The sequence below is a fragment of the Meles meles genome, chromosome 4, assembly GCF_922984935.1.
Source record: "Meles meles chromosome 4, mMelMel3.1 paternal haplotype, whole genome shotgun sequence".
NCBI lineage: Eukaryota > Metazoa > Chordata > Mammalia > Carnivora > Mustelidae > Meles > Meles meles.
The window spans coordinates 45,083,228-45,111,184 of NC_060069.1; the positions used below are offsets into that span (position 1 = coordinate 45,083,228).

The 27,957-nt window shown below is 38.7% G+C and overlaps 1 protein-coding gene across 5 annotated transcripts in view; it reads left to right on the forward strand.

Annotated features, from left to right (window-relative positions):
• The first annotated feature begins 1,656 nt into the window (after positions 1 to 1,656).
• Positions 1,657 to 27,957, forward strand: part of ACAP2 (ArfGAP with coiled-coil, ankyrin repeat and PH domains 2) — a 149,905-nt gene continuing 123,604 nt past the window's right edge. For 2 of the 5 annotated variants that reach the window (XM_046002023.1, XM_046002024.1), the window contains exon 1: positions 1,659 to 1,976. In XM_046002023.1, coding sequence (XP_045857979.1) covers positions 1,924 to 1,976 — 53 coding nt within the window. In that variant the 5' untranslated portion in view covers positions 1,659 to 1,923. Of the gene's footprint in view, positions 1,977 to 27,957 lie in introns of all 5 variants that reach the window. The other 3 variants (XR_006818007.1, XM_046002026.1, XM_046002027.1) reach the window with 3 other exon arrangements.

Below are 27,957 nucleotides of genomic sequence, written 5' to 3' on the forward strand. Positions count from 1 at the left end.
GAGTTCACTCATATGTGGAATTTAAGAAACAAAAACAAATAAGCAAAGGGAAAAAAATGAGAGAGAGAGAGAGAGATCAGGAAACACCTTGATTATAGAGAACAAACTGATCATTGTTGGGGGGTGGTGGGTGAAATAGGTGATGGGGATTAAGGAGGGCACTTGTCCTGATAAGCACAGAATGACGTATGGAAATGCTGAATCACCATATTGTACACCCGAAACCAATATAAGACCTGTATGTTAACTAATTAGAATTAAAAAAAAAACTTTAAAAAAAAAAAAAGAAACCAAGTTTATAACCAAAGAAGAAACATATATAATGCTTGTATATTCTTTGAAATGTCTCAAAATTATATTGTTAATTTCTAAAAGGTGCTAAAGAGATCAAGATACAACCACTGGTTATATAAAACATCCTACCATCAAGCTACACTTAGCCAGATGGTCAAAATGGTTATATAAGACTTTAGGCAGTAGAAGTGAGAAGGCTTACATTTAAACTTTGATTATAGCACTGAAGAATAAAGTGGTACAATTATGATAATGGCCAGCATTTACTGAATGGTTACTATGTGGCACTGTGTTGTGTTCAGAGTTCTTACTTCAGCTTCAGGGCAACTCTATCAGCTTCATTTTACAGTAAGAAAAGATAGGAGGCAAATCCAGAAAGTTTGCCTTCAGGCTCTCACTCAGAGCCACTATACAGTTAACAACATTTCCTTCCATTTTATGCATATTCTTATGCTTTTTAGGTTGGGTTCCATTTAAATAAAATGGATCTATTGTGGTTTTTCTTTTTCTTTTTTACAGTCGATGGCATATTAAAATCAGAAGTATAGTAAATACCTGCCTTGTCGGCTCAGGGGATGCATATCTTGGAGGGCTCCTAGAACAACTGTGGACTAGTGGGCTGGTGTTGCAAATAAGGAAGTGAGGCTGATTTTCACAACCCTCTTTGAACTGGTGAAAGCTACTGAGAGAAAAGGTATCAGTAAGGAGGACTGTCTTCTGCGGGTTTGAAAGCTTTTCCTCCGCACCAAACGCCCTACTTCGCCTACCTGTCAGAATCCTGATCTTTCCATGCTCGCCCCAAATACCAGCTCCTTCAGAAGTAGTCTCTTAGTTATGTGAGAAGATAAACGTGGGAGAGATTTCCAAGTTATTAAGAGATGAAATCAGTAAGTGAAGGAAGGATTTATCACTAAGGCTACCCTCACTTCTCTCCCGACCTCAGTTTCTTTAAACGGAAAGGAGGCGGTGGATCAGTTTATCTCCTCCTTTGATAATTTCTACTCTTCAGATTTCTGCCAAAGCTGTGGGAGTCCTCAGACCTGCAGGCGGCGGCTCCTCCGCGTTGGCAGCTCGGCAGGGCGGGGCTGAGAAGAGGCGGGGGCTCCGAGGGAAGCGCGGCGCTCAGCCACGTGACTTCCTTCCCAAGGAGCCTCAGCTGCGGGCCTCCCAGCAACCGGCGCGTCCCGCCTAACGACTTCTGCGCATCCCGGTTGGCCCTCGGGTACGGTGGTGGCAAGGCGGCACCCACGGTCGCGCTGCTCATTGGCTCGAACTACCGTCGCTCAGGTGCGTTGCCGGAGCGCCCGTGGGCGGTGCTGCCAGAAGCCCCTCCCACCGGCCGCCGGGTTCGTGGCTGGCTGGCGGAGGCTGTCACTCCCGGGCGGTTTCCCTGTGGCCGGCGCTCGGCTGGGGGCGGGAGGAAGAGGGGCCGGACTGGGGCCTGACGAGCCGCCGCGGCTGCCACAGTCTTCGCGGCTGCTATGACCAGCAGGCAAGGCGCCCTCCGCAGCTCCGCGCAGCGCTAGTCGCGGCCGTGCGCCCGCCGTCGCTGTCTGGGTCCCCAGCGCAGCCGCTCCTGCGGCTCTCTCGGCTCTTCCAGCGCCGCCTTCGAGGCGAGGCGGAGGCAGGATGAAGATGACGGTGGATTTCGAAGAGTGTCTGAAGGACTCGCCCCGCTTCAGGTAACTGGCGAGGCCGCCGGGCGCCGAGCTGCCGTCACCCCGGAGCGGCCCTCCCCCGGGGGTGGGGGCGTGAAAGCCGGCCCTCTTAGCGCGCGGAGGGCCCCGGGGTCCGCGTCTTCCGAAGAGGCCAGCGGCCGTTGTTGCAGCTCCGGACCCGGCCAGGGCATTGCAGCCCCGACCGACCCTTGCTGAGGGCTGAGGCTGGGCCGAGGAGGTCCTCTTCTCGCTTCCTCGCCCTCTGCCCGGGGAGGAGCGCTCGGGAGGCCGGGAGCACCCGTCCGCTTCGAGGAACCAGGGTGCAGCCGCGTCCCCGGGGAGTCGTGCCCTTTTCGGGCGCGCGCTCTCGTCCCCTTCCTCTGGCTGCTCCTTGCCCCTTCCTTCCGCTCCTTCCCGTTTCCACTCGCACCCCACCCCCTCCTTGAGGAGCTTGCAGGGCACCCTCTTGCAGTTCACTTAGTTCCTCTTTGCGCTTTTCCGCTACCCTTACCCCGGGGAGGAAGGAGTGGGGCGACCTGGGGCTGCTGCTGCCTGCGTGTCCCCTGCCCGGGGAGGGGGCGCTCAGGGAGGCGCTGGCGGTTGGTTTGCCCCCGAAGTCGCGGGGGGAGTGCTTTGACCAGGCGCGTTCTATCTACCTTGGTCAGACTGTCTGCTTTTCTTTCCACTTGGGCTCTCCCTGCTGTGGAGAGGCACGGGGCTGAGCGGTGAGGACTGGGAGAAACTGTGCATTTCTGTTTTGAGAACGGAAGTAGGAGGGCCCTGAAGATTGCATGTCTGTTCCTCTTGCAGCAGCGTCGGCCCGGGAGGGCGCCGATCACGGTCGGATGCTCCCAGTGGATCTGTCACCGAAACTGACGTGGTGGCCCTCGGATTTACTGGAGCTGGCCTCCCTCCCCTGTGAGAGGCGGCGGTCCTGCGGGTGTCTAGAGGACTTGCTCTTTACGTTTCGGGCATCTTGGGAAACTCCCGAATTGTTTTTGGAGAATAGTTCTGATAGGTTGTGTTGTACGGTGCACGTATAGGGCTGTCCTTAGGCCTTAAAAAAATAAGGCCTTATGACTGGCGTTAGAGAATGACATTTCTTGAAAGCTTTTCCCTGAGCATTGGTGTGTATTTGCCTGCCGATCTCTAGGCCAAGCCTGAGTTGTAAATTCTTGCATCCTTCTCGTGGGAACTAACTGTTCTCATTCTTATCACTGATTTCCCATTCTCTTTCCACTGACAAGAAAAGAATTGTAAAACCGAGGAACTCCTACTTCTAAGAGAAAGTTTAAGAACTTTTATTTTGGTTTTGTTTTGACTTTTGCTTTTTTTTTTTTTTGAGGAGGGTGTTAATTTTATTTGGAGCTTAGGACTGTTGCTTGTAAAAGGCTGCATCTGGTTTAATTGCTGTTGTTTGTAGTATTAGTTTTTCAAAGTGTTGTGTTGGGTGTGAACTAAAAGGACCCTTAGGGGACACACATGACTTGCTTAGGACAGCTTTGCAGGTTAGAGTCCAGACTATGGCAAATGAAGCAATTTTTAAAGTGTACCTCAGAAAATTCTGCTTTTTGTAAATTTTTATTTATATGACTTGGCTGTTTGTTTTTTTAATAAAGTAACACAGTATTTTCTCCTCTAGAGAATGTGGCTTCTGTTAATTTGCTTCACATTTTAAGTTTGATTTTTTAAAAAATCAAGTTGAGGGAAGTGATAAGGAAATACTTGTAACCACTGGTGTTGTTCACAAACCATGTGATGTCTTTGTTTTTGAAAGAAAGGAATCATTGAATGTAAAATAAGAGGGAAAGATACTGATTAAGTTGTATGGAATATTATAGTGAACTTTGTTAAACTTGAATATAATATCTATTCTAATTCAATACTAGAGATTTTTTAAAGAATTGCTTCCAGTTAGTCCAGTTGCTTCCAATTATTGTTGGCTGCAAGTTGGGAAGAGAAATCAAGATTCAAAGAACTCCCAATATCTGGTATACATTTTTGGAACTAGATTTGTAATAGATGGAAGTATGCCAAGAAACAAAAGTTTCATCGCTCACATTCCTAATTTTTCCAGTCTTTCTATAACCCCATTACTATGTAAGTTTGTATAGCATTTGAAAAGAATATTTTAGAATTCTTTTATCCATATGCCTTATATATAAGAGAAACTTGACTTTTAAGAGTATCTGCATTTTGTGAGTGATATATTGAAACTTTCATATTAGAAGAGAAAATTTGTGAGGGGTGAGCTTGTTTTTTTTTTCGTTTTGCTTTTTTTTTTAATCTTTTTTTTAAAAGATTTTACTTATTTGAGAGAGAGAGAAAATGAGTGGGTGGCGAGGGAGAAGCTCCCTGCTGAGCAGGGGGAACTCCCTCTGCCCCCAATGCCTGCTGCAGACACTTAACTGACTGAGACACCCAGGTTCCCTGTTTTTGCTTTTTAATAGCAAGGCAGCTGCACTATTTTTGTAGTATTCTGATCCGTTGTGCTGTTTTAATACTGATTCTTACTTTTATTTTTCTCTATAAATGATTAAGGCATTTAAGTCTGGCATGGGGGCATAACTGCCTTGGGTGCTATAGAATTGATGCAGAAGGTAGATCTTGCTGAAGAAAAATTTCAGCAGTGTTCAAGTTCTAAACATAATTTGCCTGCTAAGTTGATAAGGAAAGTAGGAGAGGGAGTGGTTGAAATAGGGAGAGAAGGATGTTGCTATTGCAACATTGTCTTTAGTAATTTGAATAAAACCAATGGTTACTCTTACATTCCAATGAACATTTTTTTGTTTGTTTTTGTCTTTAGATTGGAAGGCACATTTCATTGTGCAATTTTGTGTAACTAAAAATTCCCTTTATAGTTTTTTAAAAACCGGTCTAAAGGTCAAAATCTTATTCATATAAAAATCTACAAGAAAGTACATGTGTCTAAGCATACTTTATTTTTAAGTGGGAATTTTCCGTTTTGACCAACATATTTTGGAGAACTTTGAATTTGTTTGAACTCTAAATTAATTATGTAGTTGGTCTTCAGAATTTTATAAAATTTTTTTAAAGATTTTATTTATTTATTTGACAGACAGAGATCACAAGTAGGCAGAGAGGCAGGCAGAGAGAGAGAGAGGGAGGGAGGAGGAAGCAGGCTCCCCGCTGAGCAGAGAGCCCGATGGGGGGCTCAATCCCAGGACCCTGAGATCACGACCCAAGTGGAAGGCAGAGGCCCTAACCCACTGAGCCACCCAGGCGCCCCAAGAATTTTATAAAATTTTAAAAATATTGTGCTTTTCCTTTATTTAATCATACTATGGTTCATGCAGGAAGTGAATATTTTGTTTGAAACAAAAAGTTGAATTAATTTGCACTTTCTGAATTGTGAAACAGTTTTGCTCTAAGCAGTTTTCAAAAATAAAAATATTGGCATTAACAAGTCTTCAAAACTTCAGTCTTTACCTGATACACATTTATGTTTTATCCTTAACAGTGTTTACTGTGTACCATTCTGAAGGTTTTTTATTTGTAGATTCTGTTTCAGATATGATACTTATTGGAGAACTTGGGAAAAAAATCTTAGGAAAGATATTTTGGGGAGAAAGGTTTTAATGGGTGAAAGACATGACATAAGATATAGCTATCTAACTATATCTGTATTGATTATGTTTTGCTCTTAAATGGGTACCAGTCCTGGCTGTATTGCCACTTTATCTTCCATCTTTACATGGCAAACATAGTGGGCGAGGGATGTGGGGAAATGTGTTTTCACTTATTATGAAGTAGTTTTTATAATTATAAAAGTATTATTATAATTAAATAGTAGTTTTATCATGAACCAAAATACAGGAATCCTGCTATTCCTGATTGTAGCTTGTAATTCCTCATTTAATGTAATAATGTAATGTAATACCAACTTCAGTTGAAATAAGAACAAGCTTCTATAATGTGGCAAACAGATTTCATACTAGATACTTTTATAGCTATCCTCATTTAACATTAAAATATATTGTGAGGTAGGAATTACTCTCATTTTTAAAATTAAAAAATAATCTCAAGCCTGATATTTTGAGAAGTCAAGTTCACTTAAAAAAAAAAAAAGATTTTGTTTATTTATTTGAGAGAGAGAGTGACTGAGAGCAAGCACAGGCCGGGTGTGGGGGTGGGGGATGGGAGGTGGGAGGACACAGAGGGAGAAGCAGACTCCTTGCTGAGCAGGGAGCCCCATTATGACCTGAGCCAAAGGCAGACCCTTAACCCACTGAGCCATCCAGGTGCCCCTAAATTTCACTTTTTAAATGGGGGACTTTCAAATGGTGGACCTGGAAGTGAATTCACTTTTTAATGCTATCTCTCAAGCCACAGGCTTTAGTTGCAGTAATTAAATTTGCATTAAGTCTGTTTATGGTGCTCTTTTTTTTTTTTTGATCATACAGAAATTTAAAAATGGCTTTTTGTGTATTACCTAGAAAAGTTCCTCTATCCTATTATTATTTATAGAGTATTTTTCTATCATTTCATAGTAATTTTTAGTTTCATGTAGTGTGACTAGATTTTAGTTTTGAGAATCTAATTTTGTTTTCTTCCTAATGGAAGTCACTTATCCTAACACCTTTTATTGAATAATTAATCTTCTCCCCATTGATTTAATATTATACATCTATACATATGTGGGTATTTTTCTGTATTCTACTCTTTTTCACAATGTATTTGTCTGTTTGTCAAATACCATTAATATTAGTTACAATAATTTTCGTAATGAGTCTGTCTTGGTATCTGGTGGGATAAGTTTTCCCTTATTTTTTTTTCCAAAAATTTAATGGCTATTCTTAAATATTTTGTCTTTGTAATACTTTCTTCAATTTCAGAAAAGGGTATGCCTTTTTAATGTATTTTCCCCTTATTTCTTTAAAACTTTTTCTTATAAAATTTCAGTGATGATCCAACTATACACTGTTTACAAGAAACATACTTTACTTTTATTTTTTTAAATAACCATTTATTTTTATTTATTTATTTTTAAATAATCTCCACACCCAGTGTGGGGATTGAACTCATGCAGGAAACATACTTTAGATTCAAAGACACAAATAGGTTGAAAGTAAAAGGATAAAAAGGATAAGTCATGTGAATAGTACCCAGAAGAGTGCTGCAATGACTGTACTAATATCAGCTGAAATAGACCTTAAGACAAAAATTACTAGAGGCAAAGGACATCTTATAATGATAAATAGGTCAGTCCATCAGGAAGACATAATACCTACAAATATGCAGTTAGGAGAGCCACAAAATACATATGGCAAAACTGATAGAATTGAAGGAAGAGATAGGCAGTTCAGTAATAAGAATTGAAGACATAAATACTTTCAGTAATGGGTAGAACAACTAGGCAGAAAGTCAACAAGGAAATAGATGTGAACAACTCTATAAAACACAGGATAGGGCACCTGGGTGGCTCAGTCAGTTAAGCATCTGCCTTTGTCTCAGATCATGAGCCCAAGGTCCTGAGTTAGAGCCCCATATTGGGATCCCTCCTCAGTGGGGAGCCTGCTTCTCCCTCTCCCTCTCCCTGTTTGTGCTCTCTCTTCTTTCTTTCTCAAAAAACAGAACAAACAAAAAAACCAGACAAAACAAAACAAACATAACAAGCCCAACAAGATAATGATAGATACATAATAAATAATAGGTAATAGGTATAATCATAACAGATATAATCTATAGAACATGTCACACAACAAAAGTGAATTCACATTCTTCTCAAGTGCATGTGAAACATATAGTGTAGACTATATGTTAGGCTACGAAAAAAGTTTCAGTAAATTTGAAAGGCTTTAAACCATGCAAAATATGTTCTTTGACCACCATGAAATGAAATAGAAATGAGTACCGAAGAAAAATCCAGGGCGCCTGGGTGGCTCAGTGGGTTAAAGCCTCTGCCTTCGACTCAGGTCATGGTCCCGGGGTCCTGGGATTGAGCCCCACATCAGGCTCTCTGCTCAGCAGGGAGCCTGCTTCCCCTCCTCTCTCTCTGCCTGCCTCTCTGCCTACTTGTGATCTCTGTCTGTCAAATAAATAATAAATAAAATCTTTTTTTTTTTTTAAAGATTTTATTTATTTATTTGTCAGAGAGACAGAGAGAGAGAGCAAGCACAGGCAGACAGAGTGGCAGGCAGAGGCAGAGGGAGAAGCAGGCTCCTTGCCGAGCAAGGAGCCCGATGTGGGACTCGATCCCAGGACGCTGGGATCATGACCTGAGCCGAAGGCAGCCGCTTAACCAACTGAGCCACCCAGGCGTCCCAATAAATAAAATCTTTAAAAAAAAAATAAAATAACCAGTGGATCCAGGAAGAAATCATAAAGGAAATTAGGAAATACTTTCAGACCAAGGAAAACAAAATCACATACCAGAATTTATGGGATGCAGTTAAAGCAGTGCCTAGAGGGACATTTATATCAGCAAAGACCTATGTTAAAGTCATCTCAAATCATGATCAAACCCATCTATCTTAAACTAGAAAAAGGAACTAGCAAACTGATTGTAAAGCAGGAAGAGGGAGGAAATAAAAAAGACTGGAGCAGAAATAAAATAGAGAATGAAACAGTAGGAAAAGTCATGAAACCAGAAGTTAGTTTTTCGAGAAGTCCCTAAAATTGGCAAGGCTTTAGGTAGTCTGACCAGGAAAAAAAAAGAAGACTCGAGAATGAAAGGGAGAACACTGCTATTGTCCTACAGAAATACAAAGGGTTATAAGAGAATACTGTGAATAATTCTATGACAATAAGCTAGATGAAATGGATATATTCCTAGAAAGATGCAATCTATCTATTGAAACCAACTCAAGAAGAAATAGAAAATTTGAATAGACCTTAAAAAAAAAAAAAGACGACGAAATCAGAGAATGAACAAACCATAGGAAACCCTTAATCATAGGAAACAAACTGAGGGTTGCAGCAGGGAGGAGGGTGGGAGGATGGGGTAGCTGGGTGATGGACATTGAGCATTGAGGAGGGAATGTGATGTAATGAGCACGGGCTATTGTATGAGACTTGATGAATCACTGAACTCTACCCTGAAACTAATAATACACTATATGTTAATTGAATTTAAATTAAAAAAATATTTTTTAAATGGAAAAAGAAAAAAAAAAAGGAATGTTGTCAGGGGCCAGCCTCACATTGGCCTACCAGATAAAATATCGGGGTTGTGATCTCTTCCAGACACCAGATTGCTACTTCAACTGCAGACTGCCACAGGTGACAAAAGTAAAAGGACAAATTGGTACAAACCTAGTAATGCTACAGGGGAAAAAAGTGTGTGCTGGTTATAGTGGGTAATCAGCATATATAATGTTTCTATAGAGTGATCAAAATGCCATCATCACTGTTTGGGGATTACGAGATATATTGAGTAACAAAATGGGTTTCACACACTGAGGAGGAGTATGAATTCTGCTTAAAGAAGAAAATATCAATTTCCACAATTATAACGCATTATTCTTGATAGCCTGTTCTCTAGTTAGAGGGGAGTCTCTCTGATTATGATAATTCATTGTGAAATCAGTAGTCTCTTTACATTTTGAAGGAAAAATAATAAAAGATTGCATTAAATAGCATTAAGGACCTTCTTAGTCTTGAAAAAATACGACCTCATATAAAAGTGGATACTTGGCTAATTTGGAAAAAAAAATATTGAATTAATAATCAAAAAGCTTCCTCTGGGGTGCCTGGGTGGCTCATTCCATTCAGTATCTGACTCTTGGTGTTGGCTCAGGTCTTGATCTTGGGGGTGTGGGTTCAGGTCTCACGTTGGATTCACACAGGGTGTGGAGCCTACTTAATAAAAAAAAAAAAGTTTCCCCAAAGGGAAAACCCAGGGCAAGATGGCTTTACCAGTGAATTTTTCCAGGTGTTTAAAGATGAATAACAATAATCCTTTACAGATTTTTCCATGAATAGCAGAGGTATCACTGAGTCACTCTGTGAGGCTAGTATTACCCTGCTACCAAAGCCAAAGATATCACAAGGAAACAACAGACTGATATCCCTTATAAATACATAAAAATCCTTAAAATATTAGCAAACCAAATATAGCAACATATAAAAAGGATCGTGCATCATGACCAAGTGGGATTTATCCAGGAATGCAAAAGTCAATGGATATAGAATAAAGGACAAAAATTATATAATCATCTTAATAGATACAGAAGAAAACATTTAGCAATACACCACACTTTTGTGGTGAAAATACTCAATAAAGTAGGAATATGGTACTTAATGTGGTAAAGAGCATCTATGAAACATTCCCAGCTAACATCATGCTTAAAGGTGAAAGACTAAAAGTTTTCCCTTAAGACCATGAATAAAAGTTCACTCTCTCCACTTCTATTCCATGATGTAGAGGGGGTTATAGCCAGAGTATTTGGCAGGAAGGAAAAATAAAAGGCATCCATATAAAAAAAAGTGGTAGTATAACTATCTCTACTTTCAGATTATGTTATCTTGTATATAGAAAATCTTAAGGAATCCACCAGAATCAGCTGGAGCTAATAAGCTAAGCAAGCCAGCAGGATGTAAGGTCAGTATACAACAATCACTTTTATTTCTATGTACTAGCAATGAAAATCATTCCATTGAACAGTGGCATTAAGAAAGAATAAAATAGGGGCGCCTGGGTGGCTCAGTGGGTTAAAGCCTCTGCCTTCGGCTCAGGTCATGATCTCAGGGTCCTGGGATCGAGCCCCGCATCGGGCTCTCTGCTCTGCAGGGAGCCTGCTTCCTCCTCTCTCTCTGCCTGCCTCTCTGCCTGCTTGTGATTTCTGTCTGTCAAATCAATAAAATATTTAAAAAAAAAAAAAAAAAAAAAAAAAGAAAGAATAAAATACATAGGCATAAATTTAGCCACAGACGTACAAGACTGTACACTGAAAACTATGTAACATTACTTGAAAGAAATTAAAGACCTAAATTAATGGAAAGATATTCCATGTTCATGAATCAGAAGACTTAAGATTACAATATTCTGCAAATCCTATTCTCCTATAGACCAAAGGCAATTCGTATCAAAATTTCCACCTAATTTCTTTGGGGACTCCAAGCTGATCCTAAAATTCATATGAAAATACAAGTGACCCAGAATAGCCAAAACAATCTGGAAAAAGAAGAACAAATTTGGAGGGCACACTTCCCAATTTAAAAATACTACAAAGCTATGTAATCAAGACAGTGTGGTATTGGCACTAAAGCAGGATGTATATGGAATAGAGAATCCAGAAACCCTTACATTTAAGATAGATCAGGTTTTGATGAGGGTTCCAGTACAATCAATGGAGAAGGACTAGCCTTTTAACAAATGGTGCTGAAACAACAGGACATCCACATGTAAAAGAATGAAGTTAGACTTCTGTATCACATCCTATGAGAACATTGGGTCAAAATGGGTCATAGACCTAAATGTAAGAGCGAAAACTATACAGTTCTTAGAAGAAAACATAAATCTCTATATCCTAAAGATTTACTTGAATTACCTTGTATCCAAAAGATTTACCTTGAATTAGGCAGTGATTTTTTATTTTATTTATTTATTTTAAAAAGACTTTATTTGTTTGTCAGAGAGAGAGAGAGAGAACACAAGCAAGTAGAGCAGCAGGCAGAGGCAGAGAGAGAAGCAGGCTCCCTGCTGAGCAAGCAGCCCGATGCAGGACTCCATCCCAGGACCCTGGGATCATGACCTGAGCCGAAGGCAGATGCTTAACCAACTGAGCCACCCAGGTGTCCCTGGCAGTGATTTTTTCAGATACAATGCCTAAAGTACAAGCAACTAAAGAAAAAATTGGCAAATTAGATTTTATCAAAATTAAAGCTTTTGTACTTCAAAGAAATCAAGAATGTGAAAAGACAATCTACAGAATGGTAGGAAATATTTGCAAATTATCTAAGGGATTTGTATCCAAAGAATATAAAGAACTCTACAACTCAACAATAAAAGAGCAAATATTCCAGTTTAAAAATGGGCAAAAGATTTGAATACACATTTCTCCAAAGAAGATATACAAATGTCCAATAATCACATGAAAGCTGCTAAAGATCATTTTTCAGCATATATTCAGTAACCTCGGAATTTTGTATTCTGAATCTTTTGGCTTCAAATTGGCTTTACCAGTGCACTTTGAAGACTTAGGTTTTGGGGGCGCCTGGGTTGGGTCAGTGGGTTAAGCCTCTGCCTTCTGCTCAGATCATGATCAGGGTCCTGGGATCAAGCCCCGCATTGGGCTCTCTGCTCAGCGGGGGAGCCTGCTTCTCCCCCACCTCCCGCCCCTGTCTCTGCCTGCCTTTCTGCCTACTTGTGATCTCTCTCTCTTGTGTCAAATAAATAAATAAAATCTAAAAAAAAAAAAAGACTTAGGTTTTAGCTTTTTCTGGTCCAAGTGAGTTCCTGTTCTTTTACCTTTCAGTTTCCAGAGTTGTGTTGCCACTCTTACAGCTTCTCTTCTTTGTCTTTGTGGATTAGTGCTTTAAAAAATTATTTTTCTGTCATTTTTATTGGATTTTTGGAGAAAATGGAGGTAAAGGGGTACAGCTAACTGGCAGTGTTTAACTGGAATTTCTGGTGATGTTGGTAGGCAAAGCATAATTTATACTGGAGAACATTCTTTTAGGGTAGTGAATGTGGACCAAGGATACAACCTCTGGAGGCAGATGACCTGTTTGACTTCTCTCTTTTCCACTTATTGGTAGTGAAACCTTTGGGCAGATTTCTGAATTTTTCCCAGGCTCCATGAATGAGAACAATACTACCTTTCATGGAAGTAGATAGAGAGTAACTCAGTCAGTTAAGCAGCTGCCTTCAGCTCGGGTCATGATCCCGGGGTCCTGGGATCGAGCCCTGCATCGGGCTCCCTCCTCAGCTTCTCCCTCTTCCTCTGCCTGCTGCTCTGCCTACTTGTGCTCTCTGTCTGTCAAATAAATAAATTTTAAAAAATGCTAATTCCCTTTCCTCTTTCTCTTGTATCCTTGAAGAGAAGTTTGGATGATTTAGTTAAAGAAGCTGGCTTTTCCACGTGGAAGTAAATCAATAGTTTAGAATGCATGAAGGATTAGGCATGTTACTTGTATATATATATGAAAATCTTATATGTTGTGGATAAAGAATATAAACAGGTGGGCAAACTTCACTTAACTTTATAGAAGGAGAGCAGTAGAGGTCTTGAAAAAAGAGTTAATTACAGATTTTATGTTTAGAGTATTTAAGAAGGTAGAGTAAGCAAAAGAAGAGGAGGAAAAAAACAACAAAATGGAGGACACAATGCCTTAAAGATTTATATCTGAAGTGATGTCAGAGCAAAGGATAAGTAAACTGAGAGGTCATGGAAGAAAACTTGTGTGAGGAAATCTTTATGTTTATTTGGGATTACATGAAGTCTCTTTCCTTTGAATTGTATCTCTAGAAGGATCTGGAAGTTAGATGAGAAGAAATGTGAGTTAAATGAGTGTGTCGTTATGTCTGTTCCAGAGATGAAGAAATTCTCATAGAAAGAGTTGACTTGATTGTAGTCTTGTAGTAATTTGTATCTTAAGTGGGTCAAGGGGGTGCCTGGCTGGCTCAGTCCCTGGAGGATGTGACTCTTGATCTCAGAGTTATAAGTTCCAGCTCCACACTGGGTGTAGAGATTACTTTAAAAAAAAAACTTTAGGGGCACCTGAGTGGCTCGTTTGAGCGTCTGCTTTCTGCTTGGGTTATGATCTTGGGGTCCTGGGATTGAGTCCTGCATCGGGGTCCCTGCTCACCGGAGAGCCTGCTTCACCCTCTCCTTCTGCCTGCTGTTCCCCTTGCTTGTGTTCCTTCTCTTTCTAATAAATAATAAAGTCTTAAAAAAAATTTAAGTCAGAATTCTATAATGAAATGTAGTCAGTTTTCCCTTTACAATTTTTATATTTTCTGTGATGCCCTGACATACTCAAATTTAAATATTAAAATTTTCACTGCTAAAAAGTACGGTGCAGTATTGAAGTATAAAACATGTTTAATGTTTTAATTAAACATGTTTAATCCAAGGCAAGCAGTGGAAAGGGTCACTCAGATGATTAATATCAAGAATTTAATTTTGTATGTATTTAAAGTCACTTTTATTTATTTATTTATTTATTTTTTAGATTTTATTTATTTATTTGACAGAGAGAGAGATCACAAGTAGGCAGAGAGGCAGGCAGAGAGAGAGGAGGAAGCAGGCTCCCCGCGGAGCAGAGAGCCCGATGCGGGGCTCGATCCCAGGACCCTGAGATCATGACCTGAGCCGAAGGCAGCGGCTCAATCCACTGAGCCACCCAGGCGCCCCTAAAGTCACTTTTAGATAAGATGTGTGCAAAGCATGTATGCTTTTTAAATTGACTTATGCAAAATTAAAGTCGATTTCACTGGGGAGGCTCACTGGGGAGCCTGCTTCTCCTCTGCCTGCCACTACCCCTGCTTGTGCTCTTTATCTCTGACAAATAAATAAATAAAATCTTTAAAAATAAATCTCAAATAAAAGAAATATGTTCATTTTTAAATAACAAAACTTATCCTATTGATCTTTAAAAAAAAAGATTCTTGTTACTGTGTTGTTTTATTTGATTCCCCATTTTTTGCTCATTGAGAAGCTTTATAGTAAGTTAAAAATCCATCTCTTTGGACTTTTCCCCTCCTTTGGATTTGATGTATTACACTAATATAATAATAAAGAGACTAGGTTTTATTGGTTATTATCAGGTAATTGTTTTATATGGATAAAAAGATACTTCCTAATACCTTTATCATTTAATCTGAAGATGTCCTTTGGTATTTCTTTTAGGGTTTATCTGCTGCCTAAGAGGCATCTCAGTTTTTGTCTGAAAATACCTTTGTTTTTCTTTGATGTTGGAAGGCTCTTTTCCCAAAGCATGGCATAGTAGGTTATCTTTTTTCTTTTTTTAAAGCACAATGTCATTTCATTGTCTTTTGTTTGCTTTTTGTGTCTTTATCATTTGTTACAAGTTTTATTAATCTTATTGTTGCTCTTTTGAGGATAATGTATCTTCTTTCTCTGCTTTTTTTTTTTATAATAAAGCTCTTTTTTTTTTTTTTAAAGATTTTATTTATTTGACAGATAGAGATCACAAGTAGGGAGAGAGGCAGGCAGAGAGAGAGAGAGGAGGAAGCAGGCTTCCTGCCAAGCAGAGAGCCCGATGCGGGGCTCGATCCCAGGACCCTGAGATCATGACCCGAGCGAAAGGCAGAGGCTTTAACCCACTGAGCCACCCAGGCGCCCCCTTTTTTTTTTTTTTTTTTTTTAAGTGGTGAGGGAGAGAGAGGGAGGAAGCGTTGGGCAGAAGGAAAGGGAGAAAGAGAATCTCAAGCAGGCTCCTCACCCAGTGCAGAGCCCAGTGTGGGGCTTGATCCATGACCCTGAGATCATGACTGGGGCCGAAATCAAGAGTTGGATGGTTAACCGACTGAGCCACTCAGGCACACTTCCTCTGCCTTTTTTTTTTTTTTTTAAGATTTTTTTGGACTTTTTTTTAGCAGTTTTACTATTCTATGTGTAAGTGTGATTTCTGTTTTATTCATCCTCCTTGGGGACTGCAGAGTTTCTTCAGTACATGGGATTTGTAGGGCATGTCTTTCATCAATTTGTAAAATTCCTGGCTGTTATCTCTGAATATTGCCTGCCTCTGCTTTGCTTTTTTATCTCCTTCTGGCACCCATTACACATATATTAGAGTCTTTTGTTGTATCCTATATGTCTCTCATTCTTTTTTGAAATGATAAACTTCACAGAAAAGTAGAATATTATCTGTTAATCTGTATTCCTATTTATTAAGCTCATTTTCTACTGTGTATTATCTCCTGTGAAACCTATCCACAGAGTTCCTCAGTTGTGTTTTTCTCTTTGGAACTTTTATTTATTTTTTAAAAAAGATTTTATTTATTTATTTGAGAGAGAGAGAGAATGCACGCAAGCTGGGGGCGGGGGGAGGGCAGAGGGAGAGGCAGGCTCCCTATCGAGCATGGAGCCTGATGTGGGATTCAATCCCAGAGCCCTGAGATCATGACCTGAGCTGAACGTAGATACTTAATGACTGAGCCACCCAGGTGTCCCTTTGGTTTTGTTTTTTATAGATTCTATTTCTTTGGTGAAAATTGCCACCTTTGTATTTGTTTCTTGCATATTTTTCTCTAGTTTCATGAACATATTATTACCACTTTTAAGTCTGTATTTAATGAAACCAATATTTAGATCATCTGTGTGTCTGTTTGTCTTTTATTCATTCATTCTCCTCCTGTTCCTTCTCTTCTTCACTTCTTTTAGTGGGCAAGAATTTTTAATTTAATGCTATACACTGTGTATGAAAAATTATAGATACTCTGGGTGATGTTATCTTTCTCTCAAGAGGATTCACTCTTTCCTTTGTTAGGTAGATAGAGTTGCAGATGATCATTTTAGTCCTATCATAGAATAAGCTTTATTGGTTTTCTATTGCTGCTATAACAAATTATTCCAAACTTAGTGGCCTAGAACAACACAAATTCATTATCTTATAGTTTGTTTCAACACTGGTCTCACTTGGCTGAAATCAAGGTGTTGGCAGGACTGCATTCCTTTCTAGAAGGTCTAGAAGAGAATATTTTTTTACCTTTTCTGGTATCAAGAGACTGCCCACATTTCGTGGCTCATGACACCCTTTAGGCTTCAGAGACAGCAGTACTGGGGCACTTTTCTGTTCTGCCTCCCTCTTTCACTTATAAAGACCCTTGTGGTTATACTGGCCTACTTAGATATTTCCAGCATAATCTCCCCATCCCAAGTTAGATGAGGATCAACCTTAATTCTATGTGCTGCCTGAATTCACCTTTGTAGTGTAACTTAACATATTTATAATTTCGGGGATTAGGATATTGACATCCTTAGGGGACCATTATTCCATCTCTCACAGTTCCTCCCTCTGGCTCCCAAAGATTCACTTCTGTCCTACATGCAAAATATATTCACCCCATCCCAGCATCCCCGAAAGTCTCAACCCATGTTGCAATTTATATCACCTTCTTGTAATCATATTGCAAAATTTTGTCAGTTTTGGTAGTTTTTTATTTAGTGGTATGTTGTAAATTTTCTGTATTATAGGAATATTTTATGATTAAAAAATTGTTGTATCATGTTTCATCAAGATATTATAGCATAATACTTATTGCTTATACCTGTTTTGAATGTGTTGGTCCCCTACTTTTCTGGGTTATAGATAATATGATAGCTAATAATCTCATGTTACTTTCTTTTTTGATGAGTGTAGGCAGATTATCTTATAGAATATCCCACATTCTGAGTTTATCTAATTGTTTACTCTGAGAAGATTCCATTTAAACAGTTTTGGCAAGAATACTCACAGGTGATGTATTGTTTTCATCAGGAGGCCAGTGATGTTCCAGTTGTCTTCTTGTTGGCATTGCTAATTTGGGTCACTGGTGTCAGGGGTGAGGGACCAAAGGGAGCAGGAGGATTATAGATCAAAGAGCTTGAGGTGGTAAAGAGCTTGCTCTCCAAGGAGCAAAAAGGCCAGTGTGGGTTGGAGCCAAGTGAGCAGGGGTACTAAAGGTAGGAGCTAAGTTCAGAGAGATAGCAAGGACCAGATCAAGTTAGGCCTTGTAAGTCATCCACAGAAAGAAGTTTGGATTTTATGATGAGTGCAATAGGAGGTTATTAGAAAGCTTTTAGCAATGGTGAGCAATTATAAGGCTTAAAATTTAAAAAATATTTTGTCTGCTATTTAGAAAATGAGTTGTAGAGGGGCAAAAGTGAATATAAAGAGACCAGTTAAGGAAGCTATTGTAGGAAACTAGTTATCAGGCTAGGCAAGGCAAGAGATGATTTGTAGAGAATGGACAATTTTTGTGATAGAATCAGTAAGAATTGCTGTTGAGGGCATCTGGGTGGCCCAGTTGGTCAAACGACTGCCTTTGGCTCAGGTCATGATCCTGGGGTCCTGTGATCGAGTCCCACATCCGGCTTTCCCTGCTCTGCAGGAAGCTTGCTTCTCCCTTTCTGTCTGCCTGCCAGTCCCCCTGCTTGTGTGTATGTGTGCTCTCTCCCTCTCTCTGCCAAGTAAATAAATAAAAATCTAAAAAAAAAAAAAAAAATTTGCTATTGAATTGTTTGTAGGGAATGCGAAGAATAAAAATAACATTTTTGGCTTTAGTGATTGGTTGGATTGAGGTATTGCTTACTGATAAGGGGAAGGCGAGGGAAGAGCAGGTTTTGTGTAAAAAAAAAAATCAAGAATTTAATTTTTGTACTTATTGAGTTTGAGATAGACACCCAAGTGGAGCTTTTAAGTAGAATCAGCACTTCTCCATAGCCTTTGTAATTTTACTTTACAAACTGATATGGTCACATCTCACAGTCCTTTTTAGACGGTAGGTAAACTCTCTGGTGATAGAGCCTACTAGTGTCATTGTATATCCTCTCGCTCAGCATAGTTCCTTGCACACAATGGTTAGGCTACAGACTTTTATTGTCAAAAATTAGTTTCATAAAATAATCATAGAGTCTTCATTTTTACATAACATACTCCAGTTTTTATTTTAGGACTTTTCTGTTATTGTACTATTGATGAATTGCAAAACTATGAGTAATATATGAATTGTTGAAATTTTCTTTTCCAGTGTTGTAATTAAGTCAAACCAAAACCTTTAGGTTCTCTTGGGTAGTTGTCATAGTACTTGAGAGACTCTGACTAGTCTCTTTCTAGGCTACTGACATATTTATATGTGGGGTTTCTAGAGAGATACTAAATTTAATGAACTGAACTTTTCAGAGAATTAAGGCTTGTTGCACTTGTATAGAAGATTTATTTAGTAAGTGTCATATCCTGTCACACTGATAAATTCTTAATTTTTCAGTTGACTTTCCACTTACAAAATCTGTCTTTTTGAAACTGTTGTCCCTGGGTCACATGAATCAGAATGAGATACTTGAAAAAAAAAAGTACAGCTCCTTAAAAGTTGTAAAAGACTATAAAAAAAGTTATTCTTAAGCTTATAGCAATTGGGAAATCACTGGTGTAAGTGTATCCTTTTAAGGTAGCTTTTGAAGTGCATGCTTATTTGGAGATAAATGATCTTAATGTTTTTATCAGTGGTTACTTCATTTTCATAAAATTTTCGTGAGGAAAGAACCTGTCCAGATGCCATCACACTCTGCAGCATCCTAGGGAGGCACGTATGACAAACAAGGTGGTGTGGGAGAGTGCCTCGATCTGTCTCAAGTATTTAAAATTCAGCCATTAATCATAACAGCTGCATTCCTGTTTCAAGTGATCAGCTACTAGTTTTGACATTCTGAGTTTTAAAAATTCATATTAATTGTCCTTTAAAAAGGGTAAGAATGAATAATCTTGACTTCATTTTATGTTTTTCAAAAATTTATTTAAAAGAACATATACTTTAGAGAGTTGAGGGGGCAGAGAGAGGGAGGGAGAGAGAATCTCAAGCAGACTTCCTACGGAGTGAGGAGCCTGGTGAGGTTCTTGATCCCACAACTAGGAGATCATGGTATGAGCTGAAACTTAAGAGTTGGACGCTCAACCAACTGAGCTATCCAGGCTTCCCTTGGAAGTTACTTTAAATTGTGTTCTAGTTTTTCTGTTGTTCTGTAACAAATCAACCTAAAACTTAGTTGCTTGAAACAACAATTAAAAATAAAATAAAACAGGGGTGGCTGGGTGGCTCAGTGGGTTAAAGCCTATGCCTTCTGCTCAGGTCATGATCCCAGGGTCCTGGGATTGAGCCCGGCATTGGGCTTTGTGCTCAGCAGGGAGCCTGCCGCCCCCGCCCCCCCCCCCTCCTCCCCCCCCCCCCCCCCCCCCCCCCGCCTCCAGCCTGCCTCTCTGCCTGCTTGTGATCTGTCTGTCAAATAAGTAAAAATAAAATCTTTAAGAAAAAAATAAAACAACCATTTTATTTTGCTCTAGGTTTATAGGTCAGTAGTTTGCAGTGGTTTTGGCTGGATAGTTATCTGTGATCCATGTTCTGATAGCTGTGTGGCTGAGGCTGCAAGATCCACTTTCACATCTGATGCCCTGGCTCTTCTTGGTCTGTCTTCTCTTCACATGTCATTTCATCCTTCAGAGCTTTTCCTCTGGTCAGGCTTTTCACAGCATGTTAGTATTAGGATAATTGCACTTACATGATGGCTTATTTTATTTATTTATGTGTGTATGTATGTATGTATGTAATCTGTACACCCAGTGTGGGACTGGAACTCATGACCTCGAGATCAAGAGTAACATGCTCTTCCTACTGATCCAGGCAGGTGCCCCTTTGCAGCTTATTTTTAAAAGATAAGAAGTTGAAGCTAGGAGGCCAGTTTAAGGTTAAGTTTGGAAGAGACACATCATTTCTACCATATTCTTTTAGAGCAGTCACAGGGGCCACTCGGATTCAAGAGAGTAGATAAATAGACTCCATATCTTACTGGGGGAATGGCAAGGTCATGTTGCAGATGACCCAAAATGTAGTCTATTGTACATTGTGTCCAAAATGTCTTTGGAAATCATTATGAGGAAAATTAAGACGCAATAAGATTCCATGTGTAAAGCAAAAGCAAGCAGATTTTTCTGTCAGGCTTCAGTTTTAAGAGTTCCCACCACTGGGAAAGTTTCCAACAGTCCTCATACTGTTGAAAAGAGTATAGTTTGGTAGATCTTTTTCAAAGGACAAAGTAAAATATCGCAGAACTTAAAAATACATACTTTGCTTCAGAGTTTTTATATCTAGGAATTTCTTCTAAGGAATGATAGGAAAAATGTGTGCAATTATACGAACAAAGATATATTTATATATATAGATATAAAAATACATATATATAAATATAGTTTATATATAGAAAAAATTGTGCAAGTAGAGTGTTTGCATCCCCACCAACAGTACACAAAGGTTCCTTTCTCTTCCACATCCTCACCAAAACTTATTTCTCGTGTTTTTTATTTTAGCCATTCTGACAGGTATGAGATGATTTCTCACTGTGGTGTTGATTTGCATTTCCATGATAATGAGTGATATTGAGCATCTTTTCAGGTGTCTGTTGGCCATCTGTATGTCTTCTTTGGAGAAATGTCTGTTCATGTCTTCTACCCATTTTTAATTGGATTATTTGCGTTTTCTGACATCAAGTTGTATAAGTTCTTTATATATTTGCAATACTAACCCTTTATCGGATATGTCATTTGCAAATATCTTCTCCCATTCTGTAGGCTGTCTGTTTTGTGGGTTGTTTCCTTTGCTTCGCAGAAGCTTTTTACATTGATGTAGTCCCAATAGTTTATTTTTGCTTGTGTTTCCCTCGCTTCAGGAAACATGTCTAGAAGAATGCTGCTATGGCCAATATCAGAGAAATTACTGCCTGTGTTCGCTAGGATTTTTGTGGTTTTCGGCTCAACATTTAGGTCCTTAATCCACTCTGAGCTTATTTTTGTTTGTGGGGTAAGAAAGTGGTCCAGTTTCATTCTTTTGCATGTAGCTGTCCCGTTTTCCCAGTACCATTTGTTGAGGAGACTGTCTTTTTCCCATTGGATCTTTTTGTCTCCTTTGTCAAGATTAATTGACCATATACTTGGGATTTACTTCTGGGCTTTCTATTCTGTTCCACTGATCTGTAGGTCTGTTTTTGTGCCAGTACCATGATGTTTTGATTACTACTGCTTTGTAATATAACTTGAAATCTGGGACTGTGATACCTTCAGTTTTGTTTTTCTTTCTCAAATTTTTTTTGGTTATTTGAGGTCTTCTGTGGTTCCATAAAAATTTTAAGATTGTTGTTTTAGTTGTGTGAAAAATGCTCTTGGTACTTTGATAGAGATGCCATGGAATCTGTAGATTGTTTTGGGTGGTATGGGTATTTTAACAATATTTGTTCTTTTTTAATCCATGAGCATGGGATATCTTTTTTTGTGTGATCTTCAATTTCTTTCATCAATGTCTATTACAGTTTTCAGAGTACAAGTCTTTCACCTCGTTGGTTAAGTTTATTCCTAGGTATTTTATTACTTTTGGTGCAATTGTACATGGGATTATTTTCTTAATTTCTGTTTCTCCTGCTTCATTATTAGTATATAGAAATTGGACTGATTTCTGTACATTGATTTTTGTATCCTACAACCTTATTGAATACATTTATTCTTGTACTTCTTTTTGTGGTGTTCAGGCTTTTCTATATACAGTATCATGTCCCCTGCACATAGTGAAAATTTTACTACTTACAATTTGGATGCCTTTCTTTCTTTCTTCCTTTCTTTATCTATGAGAGAACAAAGAGCAAGTGGGGGAGGAGCAGAAGGAGAAAGAGAGAATCTTAAGCAGGCTCCACCCTCCTAGTTTGGAGCCTTGTGCAGGGCTCAGTCTCATGCTCTGAGATCATTACTTGAGCCAAAATCAAGAGTCGGACAGTTAACCAACTGAGCCACCCACATGCTCTTATTTCTTGTCTGATTGCTGTGGCCAGGACTTCCAGTACCATGTTGAAAAAAGTGGTGAGAGTGGACATTCTTGTCTTGTTTCTCATCTTGGGGAAAATCAGTTTTCCCCCATTGAATATGATGTTAGCTATGGGTTTGTTATATATGGGCTTTATTATATTGAGGTATGTTCCTTCTAAATCTGCTTTGTTGAGGGTTTTTATCATGAGTGGATATTGTATTTTGTCAAATGCTTTTTCTGCATCTATTGAAATGATCATACATAGTTTTTATCATTCCTCTTGTTGATGTGATATATCATGTTGATCGATTTGTGAATATCATACACCCTCACAGCTTTTTACTTAAAAATTATTCAAACTTGGGGCGCCTGGGTGGCTCAGTGGATTAAGCCGCTGCCTTCGGCTCAGGTCATGATCTCAGGGTCCTGGGATCGAGCCCCGCATCGGGCTCTCTGCTCCGCAGGTGAGCCTGCTTCCCCCTCTCTCTCTGCCTGCCTCTCTGCCTACTTGTGATTTCCTTCTCTCTGTGAAATAAATAAATAAAATCTTTAAAAAAAAATTATTCAAACTTAAGAGTTGAAGAGATCATACAATGAACACCTATCTAACCTTCATCTAAATTCATCAGTTGTTAATATTTTGGCATATTTGTTTGCTCTCTGTGTCTTACATGCGCACATGCATGTGTATGTGTGTGTGTGTGTGTATATATGTAGCATGTACATTTTTAAAAATCATTTCAAAGTTTGGCTTGCATCTCCTAAAAATAAGGACATTCTTCCTCATAGCCACATTTATAACACTAATAGTAATTATATATTACTATTATATAATTATATAATTATACAGATTTCCACAACTGTGCCAGTAATGCCTTGTATAAGTAACTTTCTTTCCCCTAGCATCTAATCAAACTTTATGCAGTGGCTTGGTTTTTCATAACCTGTAGCTCACTATACATTTTTGATTCTTTTAATCCATCATCTCTCACTGGGATGAATTAACCATTAAGAAAATACTGGATTATGGGGCGCCTGGGTGGCTCAGTGGGTTAAGCCGCTGCCTTCGGCTCAGGTCATGATCTCAGGATCCTGGGATCGAGTCCCGCATCGGGCTCTCTGCTCAGCAGCGAGCCTGCTTCCCTCTCTCTCTCTCTGCCTGCCTCTCTGTCTGCTTGTGATCTCTCTCTGTCAAGTAAATAAATAAAATCTTAAAAAAAAAAAAGAAAAAAGAAAATACTGGATTATTATGGAGCTAGGAGAGGTTTTAGTCATCTCTGAGGCCTTGATTTGGGTGAGGGCCAAATGATGCGAGATTTTTCTATCATGTTAAATACTTTGGTGGATTGTCATAGGAACACATCTCTTAAAGGAGATGTGACATGTTCAGATTTGGATAGTATATATAACGTTAACTTTTGAGGCAAAGTATTTTAGTATTATCACAATTTGGTACAAAATGAGAAAGCCTTGAACAAAACTGTAAAAAATACATTTTTGAGAGGATCTGGGAAAGTCAAACATGCAATCAGTATGAGATATTTGAAGGAATTATTGTTATGCATAATAATGGTGAAGAGATCCCATTAAAAATTCCTTATCTGTTAAAGATCAATAAAATACAACATTTGGGATTTGCTTTAAAGTACCTCAACAGGAAGGGGATAGGATTATATGAAAAAAGAATGGCCTTGTTGCCAGTTGTTGAAACTAGGTAATGGGTATGTGTATTTTGTTTCATAAGAGGTTAAAAAGTCATAACCACCAACACTTCATTTTTTGACTTGAAAAATTAACTAGAAGGGTTAATTTGCGTGTAAAAGTTGTCTGCTATTGAAAACTTTTTTTACTTTACAGAGGAGTTCTTTATATATAGTGTCAAAATCTATATCAAAGAGACTTCTTTTTTTTTTAAGAAACTTTTTTCTAAATATTTGCTTAGTAAAAGAATTAGCAAAAATCATGTTTCTGAATCTCTTGAGAAGAATCCAACATTTTAGGATATTAGATAATATCCTAAACAAGAAATAATCTTGTTCTTTACAGTATTTATTTAAAAACTGCCATCTTTTAAGTAGGGCAGAAAGCTAGCTATGACAATAGAAAAATTCTGTGCAAATTACAAAACTTTAATTCAAACCACCACTCACAGTTGTAGAATGCTTTTGTGGAGATTTCTTGCTTATCAATCAGCTATTGTGTAAATTATGTGTAATCTTCCCTATGAATACAGCATTAATGCATTACTAGTACTGCTTTACTATGATTCCAAGAGATATAAACAATGGCATCTCTTTTGATTTGAATCCAGCAGCTGCATTCCGGTCACAGGTGCTGGTACTAGTCATTGAAGTAAAAAGATGACAATGTTAGAAGGTAGCGTTTGATTCTAAGAAAGTAAGTTAACATATGACTTAGTGTCAAGGCCCTTGTCCTCTGTATTAAGAATTTTTTTTTTTTTTAAGATTTTATTTATTTATTTGACAGACAGATCACAAGTAGGCAGAGAGGCAGGCAGGGAGAGAGAAGGGAGGAAGCAGGCTCCCTGCTGAGCAGAGAGCCCGATGTGGGCCTCCATCCCAGGACCCTGGGATCATGACCTGAGCGGATGGCAGAGGCTTTAACCCACTGAGCCACCCAGGCGCCCCAAGAATGTTTTCTTTTTATTTTAATGTTTCATTGATAATTTGGGAAGCCATCCATGTAGTCAGATAAGCAATTTTTAACCAGAGGTGCACATCAGAATGACCTGGGAAGCTTTTTCCACAATACCTTTGCTTGGGCTCACATTCAGACCCACTGAATCAGAGCTTTAGGGGCAGAGATAGTTTGAAAAGCCTTTTTAGGAGATTGTGATCAGAACCTTTACTTAAGGATAACTGCTCTAACAGTGTCAGAATTCTTCTTTAATGTATGTAAATAGATAAAGATAAAGCATAGTGATTGTTAGTCTTCTCCTTATTGTTTTTTTTTTTTTTTTTTAAGATTTTATTTTTAAGTAGTTTCTATACCCACCATGGTGCTCATCTTACAACTTGAAGATCTGGGAGTTCCATGCTGTACTGACAGCCTCTCCTTGGATTTTTAAACCTAATGCTTTTAGGCAAGACAGTTTTCCACTGACTATCTCTAACCCCATTCCTCCTCATTCTATTTCTCTGGAACAAGTAAATCATTTACAGTTGCAATGGATAGCCACTGAAGTGTTTTTACCAGGCAAGTGATGTGATAACATTTGTATCCCCCTTATTAGTAACAAAAGTATTATGTCATACTTCAGATCCATATCAATAACTCCCATCTAGACAGCCTCATTATAGGACTTTGCTAGATAACCTCTTTCTGTTAGATAAACTGTTCCTGCCCACTCCTGCCCAGGTACTACCAGGTATTGTTATTGTAGTGTATTAATACTATTTCCTAAGATACCCATTTTATCAGTTTTACTTTTATACACAAAAATTGTATGTCTTTCCATTGCTTTTGAGGTATACTTTGCTAAGGCCTTTTTATTTCCTCCTTTGTCTTCTGATTTTTTTTGTGTGTGTGTCAACCTAAACATTGCCATAGCGCTTTAAACTTTCGTATGTCATGCTCTTTTCATTCTTCTGTCTTAAATTAGGAAGCTTTATTTTTTATACAATTTTAGTTTTTTGTACAGTTTATATGTATATGTATATATATTTTATTATGTATATATGTATATTGTTTGCATATATATGCATATACATATATATGCAATATACATACATATTGAGCCTGATGTGGGGCTCAATCCCAGGACCCTGGGATCATGACCTGAGATGAAGGCAGGCGCTTATCTGACTGAGACACCCAGGTGCCCCTGTACAGTTTATATTAGAAAAATAATACAAACATTTAAAATAAACTCATACTGCCAGCAGCTTAGTGTTTGTTTTCAGACATTTTGCTTTGTTTATGCTAACATATATATTTTTCTTGCATGAATGACCTCAGATACTATTCAGCCCGCTGCACCTTGCCTTTTTTCACTTAACAATGATATCCTTATTTCTTTGTCGGGACATAGAGATCTGCCTTACTCTTTAAGTGGCTACATACTCTTTAAATTATAGTATACTAATTATTGAATAATAATTTGAATAACTAGTTGCCTGATGGGTTTTTCATTTTTTAAGTTGTTTTTATTTATTTTTTAGCAGCTTCTCTGTGCACTTCTAGTATATATGCCTTGTTGCATCTGTAGCATAAATATCTACAAAGTATCATAATTGGGTCAAAGAGACTATACACCTAAAATTTTAGAAAATATTGTTAAATTTTGTTTCAATAAGAGAAGAAAAAGGAGGGACGACTAGTCCCACCAAATAGTGCTTTCTTGCTTTTCTGTATGTTTATGTGTATCATCTTAAAAAAGTAACTTTTTATTTTTAGATAAATAGGGTTTTAGATCAGGAATGGATGTTTAATTTTGTCTAATGCCTTTTTATCATTTAAGACTGGCTTAGTCAGTTTGGGCTGCTATATCAGAATATCATAGACTGAGTAGCTTAAACAGCAAACATTTATTTCTCACAGTTCTGGAGACTGGAAGTCCAAGATCAGAGTGTCAGCATGGTTGGGTTCTTTTTTTTTTTAATTCATTTTCTATCTTTTTTTTAAAGATTTTGTTTATTTATTTGACAGAGATCACAAGAAGGCAGAGAGGCAGGCAGAGAGAGAGAGAGAGAGAGAGGAGGAAGCAGGCTCCCTGCCGAGCAGAGAGCCTGATGCGGGGCTTGATCCTAGGACTCTGGGATCATGACCAGAGCGGAAGGCAGAGGCTTAACCCACTGAGCCACCCAGGCACCCCCATGGTTGGGTTCTTGATGAGGGCTTTCATCCCGGTGTACAGAGAGAGCTGTGGTCCCTTCATCTCCTTAAAAGGGAACTAACTGTCATGGGAGCTCTACTCTTGTGACATACTATAACTCTTAATTATCTCCCAAAAGTCCTACTTCCAAATATGATCACTTTGGAGATTAGAGTTTGAGCATATGAATTTGGGGAGAATACAAATGTTCAGTGTACAGTAGAATCGTTTTGCTTTTCTTTGACTTATTACCATAGTAAATTAAATTAATGGATTTCTTAATACTTAAATATTATTACAGTCACAAATAATCTTTATTTGGTTATAATTTTTAAAAACATAGTAGGATCTTATTTGTCAATATTTTATTTATAATTTTGCATTGATATTCATAAGTTATATTGAGCAATTGTTCTGTTTTAGGTTTTGGTAATAATGTTATACTGACTTTTAAGATTTTGTTTGACAGAGGGAGCACAAGTAGGGGGCGTGGCAGGGAGAGGGAGAAGTAGGTTCCCTGCTGAGCAAGGAGCCTGAGGCACACTCAATCCCAGGACCCTGGGATCATGACCTGGCGCAAGGCAGATGCTGAACCAACTGAGCTATCCATGTGTCTCTTTATTTATTTACTTTAGAGAGAGAGAGAGAGATCTGGGGAGGGGCAGAGGGAGAGGGCTAGAGAGATCCCAAATGGACTCTGT